Source organism: Poromitra crassiceps (genome assembly GCF_964638095.1).
Source record: "Poromitra crassiceps genome assembly, chromosome: 21".
NCBI classification, from domain to species: domain Eukaryota; kingdom Metazoa; phylum Chordata; class Actinopteri; order Beryciformes; family Melamphaidae; genus Poromitra; species Poromitra crassiceps.
Window position 1 is genome coordinate 22,851,270 of NC_139638.1, and position 6,000 is coordinate 22,857,269.

The following is a 6,000-nucleotide window of genomic DNA, read 5'->3' on the forward strand; positions in this document are numbered from 1 at the left end:
AAGAGGCAGGTGTTTTGTGAGCTGATCCAAAGGTGATTGGCTGGCTGACTGACTGACAGACAGACAGGTGCCACTAGTTGTGCCAATTCTATATTGTGATTATTATAATTTTTTATAATTCTTTGCTTGTTAAGTCTCTCCAGTTGATATAGCCCCCTGTTAATTTGAACTGTCTGGCATGCCTCTTCAGTAAATTTCCTACATGCAGTGAAATTACTGGGAAGCAGACAAGACAAGACCAACTGACTCATCTAACTAGAAACACATGGTGAGAAGTTGAGGCACGTGCACCGGCGACCACCAGCCAATCAAAAAGAAACGTTTAGACGGAAAGGAATGCAGGACAGAAGAAGAAAAATACAGACGGAACAAATTTGTGTTAGCACATTTGTAATCCAGTGGTAATAATCATAATAGTGATCATGTCTAATAATTCATCAATTTGCTGGGGACCACCCCCCCCCGGGAACCCCGTCAAGGACCGCTGGTGGTGCCCCGGCCGGGACCCACGTTGAGGACCACTGCTGTAGGCTGTAATCCCCTTTCTGTTCCTCTTCCTCCTGCAGACTGTGTGGTAAGATGAGCGGCAGCAACATGGAGCTGGACCGCTGCAGCCAACAAGGCTCAGTAGAGAGCCTGACCCAGAGCGTGCGCGGCCTGGGCAGCGCCAGCCTGCCCACCGCCTCCACCGACAGCCTGGCTGCTGACAGCGGTGAGTACAATCAAGCTGCTCTCAGGTTAGGTTGGGTTAGGTTAGGTTGGGATATGGGCTGGGCAACATATTGATATCATATCAATATCAATATTGTGATATGAGACTATAGATATCGTCTTAGATTTTGGATATTGTGATGTGGCAGAAGTGTTCCTGGTTTTAAAGGCTGCATTAGAGTGAAGTGATGTCCTTTTTCTTTTCTTTTTTACTTACCAGACTTATAGCTGTTCTATAATTTTCCTTTACCCACTTAGTCATTATATCCACATTACCAATGCTTATTTATAATATATATATATATATATATATATATATATATATATATATATATATACATATATATATAACTGGCTAAATATTTAGTGAAAGCATTAATAGTCATTCCTACAATATTGTTACAATATTGATATAGGGCTATTTGGCTCCAAAGATATATATATACTGTATATTTGACTTTATCCTTATCACCCAGCCCTAGGTGGGATAGGTTATGGTAGGTTGGGTTAGTTTAGCTATGGATGGGTTAGGTTAGGTTAGGTTAGGTTAAGGGCATTCAATAATATGCCTGTAGTGCAGGTCAACCCACGCCGCTGACAGCAGCAGCCAAAGGAGGATGAGGCAAGTAAAAACTTGAAACTGGCAGTTAAGTGAGATAAGGTAGGTGTTACATTTCAGATGATCTCCAGCCTTCACTGATAGTCGTGCAAACTGGTCCAGCAGGATCTGATCTGATACCTGTGTTGTTGAGTGATACTGAGGATCTGATCTGATACCTGTGTTGTTGAGTGATACTGAGGATCTGATCTGATACCTGTGTTGTTGCACAGCAGAATGACAATCTCTCATATTGGGTCACAGCTGCTTTTTGCACCGCCTGGGAACTGTCTCTCACTCTGCCAGTGACTTGCATACTGTAAGTGGATGCAGGGCTGTTTAATTAGAAGACTTGCCCACCAGTTACGATACGTATCATCTACAAATGAATAGAAGTTAGTTGTCTCGCTTTTCGGAGGAAAAAACAACCAGCTTGGTGACGTTTTTAGCTTTGAGGAAGCGTTCGTCCACACAGTGAAACCACGTAAGAGAACAATGAAAAAGAGGAAGAGATTCCAGAGAGGTTTTTTAGCAGCAGATCCCATCTCTGTCAACTTCTACTCTTCCTCTTTCGCAAAGTGCCCACATGTATCTTATCTGCTGTATCTTCTGACTGAAACACATGTATCTTATCTGCTGTATCTTCTGACTGAAACAGACACGGCTGGATTTTTGCGTTCCCAAGTTTCAGCTGAAATTTCGGTCGAAAGATTCCGATTTGTAGAGTGACACCAGTGGTGTTGTCTACGTGATACGCAGGTATACGCCGTATACACACTGCGAAATGACTCAGATTTGCGTATGCGCACTGGGAAATGCGCTATGATACGTATCGTTTTCAATTTCCATTCATAAAATTCACCCTGTGCGCTCTGTGTGTTACCCTACGTTCACACACAGCACGCAAGCCTTGCCTTTACCCACGCTTTTAAATAGGTGTCCTTTTTAGTCAATGAGGCTGTGTACACAGGGCGCCTCAACGTGAACCTTCCATGTACCAACGCCTCGCCTGAGCTGCTATTGCGAGTTCTATTTTCAAGCCGACTAGGCGCGTGAAGGCAGACTTTTTCTGTCAAGCCATGAAAAAAAAACGCGACAATATCCGTGGGAAATGGCAAAGTCAACTGAATTTCAAAATAAAATGGTGTTACTACAACAGCGTTGAGCAGAGAGAGAGAGAGAGAGATTGACGGGTGGCTATCACGTGGGGCTTTCTCCCCATCGGTAAACAAATCTTCTGAAAAAAGGTAGACTACACCACTGAGTGACACCAAACATGAGGAACGTGGTTGAGAAGGAGTGGCGTCTTGACACTCGGTCCTCGGCTGTCATCCTCTCTTCATGTCCGTCTCAAACCTCTGTGGCTTGTAATTGCTGTGACTTCCTGGGAAATGTGGTCTGAGGAGATAATTATGGACTCTGATAACGAGGGGGGGGGAAAAGGGCTTGGTTATATCCTACAGAGTACTTTTCCTTTACCGTCTTTCCCTCCGTGAAGGCTGCTATTTTAGTCCGACGCCACACAATTATCTCGCTATCTGTCTCATCTAGTGCGATGTCAAGTTTCAACTCTTTCATTCAAGAATTCCTCATAGTTAGATGGAAGATTGTTTAACGTACCTTTGAACGTTGGATTATGGAAATCTTCTACTGTCTTGTGGGCCAACGAGGTATGTGTTTCTGTTAGCTAGGACGCTAACCAGTAGGCAGTGATAGGATCTGTCTAGCAAATGGAATTTACCGCGGTCACCCACGAATATGTGGTTTATGGACTGTTATTAGTTTATGGTCATTTAAGTCGCAAGGACACTTGGATATAAAACATGCATTCTATGAAGCAGCAGAGGCATCATAGGTGGCTGCTGGTCTCTGTCTGTATTCCTCAGTGCACACTATACTCAAGACATCTATTAACTATCAACCTCTGAAAGGTTAAGCTGTGCTGTAGATTTGTGCTTTTGTCCACTGGAGTATTTTCTCTCCTTTATGCTTAATTCTTATGTCGTGAGGTTTGTTTGGGACGTTTGACTGGAGTCTGGAAACATTTCGGGCCAATTATGACAAGTCGATAAATTAACACTTTAATTATGCCCAAAGTGCTTGATGCTTGACTGAGAGCATCATCCAAGCCTGTTTAAGTAGGACAAATCTTACAGTTGTGTTTGACAGAAAATTAAAGGGCAAAAATGAAAAATATGGAATGTTTTACATAACCTAAGTTGAAGAAGTAGTTTTCTTATTTTGCCCAGTGAATGTCCCTGCGTCTCCACAACCTTTGGAAAAGCATTGCATTTATGTGTCTGTAACTCTGCGTGCAATGGGCCATTGTGATCAGAGTAGGCATATTAATGTGTTAATTCCACTACAGGAGAGAAAATATATTGCGCACATATATCGGCATCGGAAAATGGCCAAAAGATTTGGAAAATATCGACATATCAACAAGAAAATCCAATATTGTGCGGCCCTACTTGGCAGACCTGTTGATGTCATATTTTCCCCTCTTCTCAGGTTCTCGGGATGCAGGCCGGATGGCGTGTTCCTCTCCGTTTCCCAGAAGTCCGATGGGCTCGACGCCGGGCTCTCCTCGGCCAGACCCGTTCAGCAGCAGCATAGGCAACCAGCCGCCGCCGCTCCCAGAGAAGAAGACGGTGAACCGCACCGTGTCCGCGCCCGACAGCGCCAACGGAAAGCCCTTGGTGCGAGCCTACCCCCGCCTCCCGTTCACCGGCTCCGAGAGCAACGTGTGTCGCCCGGGCGACGCCGGCTCCCGCTCCAGTTTACCGTCCAGCCCCGTGGACCCGCGTGGTCCTCTCTCCTCTTCCAACGAGTCCCTGGAGCGCTGCCACGCCCCGCTGAGCCGGCCGTCGCGCGCCCGCACCCTGGACGAGCCGCAGAAGGGTCGCGGGCGCCTGGGCGTGCACTGCCGAGGCAGCGTGACCTGCTCCTCGTCGCCCCAGCTCAGCGTGCCCTTCTCACCCTCGGAGGTGGGGTCGTCGTCGGCCCCCGGCTTAGGCTCCAGCCTGCAGCTGCAGACCCTGCTGAGCAACATGGACAGCAGGGAGGGAGTCTACTCCAAACTGGGAGGCCTGTACGCTGAGTCTCTGCGGCGTCTCGCTCTGAAGTGCGAAGACCACTTCACTCGCTCACAGAGGAACCCGCTCAGGTTCGAGGAGAGCAACTGGTCTCTGTTCAAGCTCACCTGTAACAAGCCCAGCTGCAACGCCGGAGACGCTGTGTACTATTCTGCTGCCTGTGCCTCAGACCCCAGCAACTCCTACGCTGTGAAGGTAAACTCCACGCCTCGTTTCTTATACATAGTGTTTTGTATCATGAGGTTTGATCAATGTGTGCTCCATAGAACTAACTCTGTTCACTTCCAGGACACCAGAATGCTGTAGAGCAGCGTCCTTAATATTACATCTGAAAAGTTACTAGGGCCATATGATTTCCGCAAAACGGAAAAAACAGACGGAATCATGGAATTTGGTAAAAGGAATCAACTGTAAAAGATGGAATATTGCAGAGTTTTCCATAATTTGGCTGAAATTGATCAAATTAGGCCTAATTATCACAATAAGAAGGAGATCTAATGATTGTAGTAACCTCAATGATTTCATAATTGTAAAATCGGCCTAGAGAAATGATTCAGTTTTTGATTGGGGTGTTTTGAGAGGGGGGTCGTCGGTCTTGCGTGGGACCTTTACTGCACCTCACAACTTTGTTTTCAGCTTGAGAAACATGTCGAAGAGGCTGTCTGAGAGAGCCAAGTCATCAAAAAAAGAAAAAATATCACTCCTAAATTAAAATTGAAATTGAAAAAGCTGAATTTGGGGAAAAATTAAACAGAATTTAGGAGAAAATAAAACGGATTTCATATGGCTCTAAAAGTTACATTACTATCAATAATTAATGTTTTATGCCGTTGAAATATTAAATATATTTTTGTCAGGGACATAATGGCCCTTTGCAGTAGTATTATTTAAAAACTGACCTGCATATACTTCAAGAAAGCCTATGATAAGGTGCTTTAATATGATGATAATGTGCTTTGATATGAGACGGTCACTCTCTGGATAATAGTCTTGTGTTTGAACTGTGAGTCCAGACGGAGAAAACTCTCTGGAATTCTAAACTAACAAGCCTGTGTGTTTTACCTAAAGTCTCCACTCGGAGGTTGTTCACGCCTCATCAGTCAAGGTCGTCTTTACGAATGAGGTGCACAGCGGGTGTAGTAAGTCACAGCGGGTGGAGTAAGTCACAGTGGGTGGAGTAAGTCACAGTGGGTGGAGTAAGTCACGGTGGGTGGAGTAAGTCACAGTGGGTGGAGTAAGTCACGGTGGGTGGAGTAAGTCACAGTGGGTGGAGTAAGTCACGGTGGGTGGAGTAAGTCACAGTGGGTGGAGTAAGTCATGCTGGGTGGAGTAAGGCACAGCGGGTTGAGTAAGTCACGGTGGGTGGAGTAAGTCACAGCGGGTGGAGTAAGTCACGGTGGGTGGAGTAGGTGGAGTAAGTCACAGTGCGTGGAGTAAGTCACGGTGGGTGGAGTAGGTGGAGTAAGTCACAGCGGGTGTAGTAAGTCACAGCGGGTGTAGTAAGTCACAGCGGGTGGAGTAAGTCACAGTGGGTGGGGTAGGTGGAGTAAGTCACGGTGGGTGGAGTAAGTCACAGTGGGTGGAGTAGGTGGAGTA

General features: G+C 46.0%; 1 protein-coding gene across 1 annotated transcript in view; it reads left to right on the forward strand.

Annotated features, from left to right (window-relative positions):
* Window positions 1-6,000, forward strand: part of prag1 (PEAK1 related, kinase-activating pseudokinase 1) — a 32,277-nt gene that overhangs the window by 21,451 nt on the left and 4,826 nt on the right. The window contains exons 4-5 of the mRNA XM_083657539.1: window positions 567-712; window positions 3,821-4,599. Coding sequence (XP_083513665.1) covers window positions 567-712; window positions 3,821-4,599 — 925 coding nt within the window. The remainder of the gene's footprint in view (window positions 1-566; window positions 713-3,820; window positions 4,600-6,000) is intronic.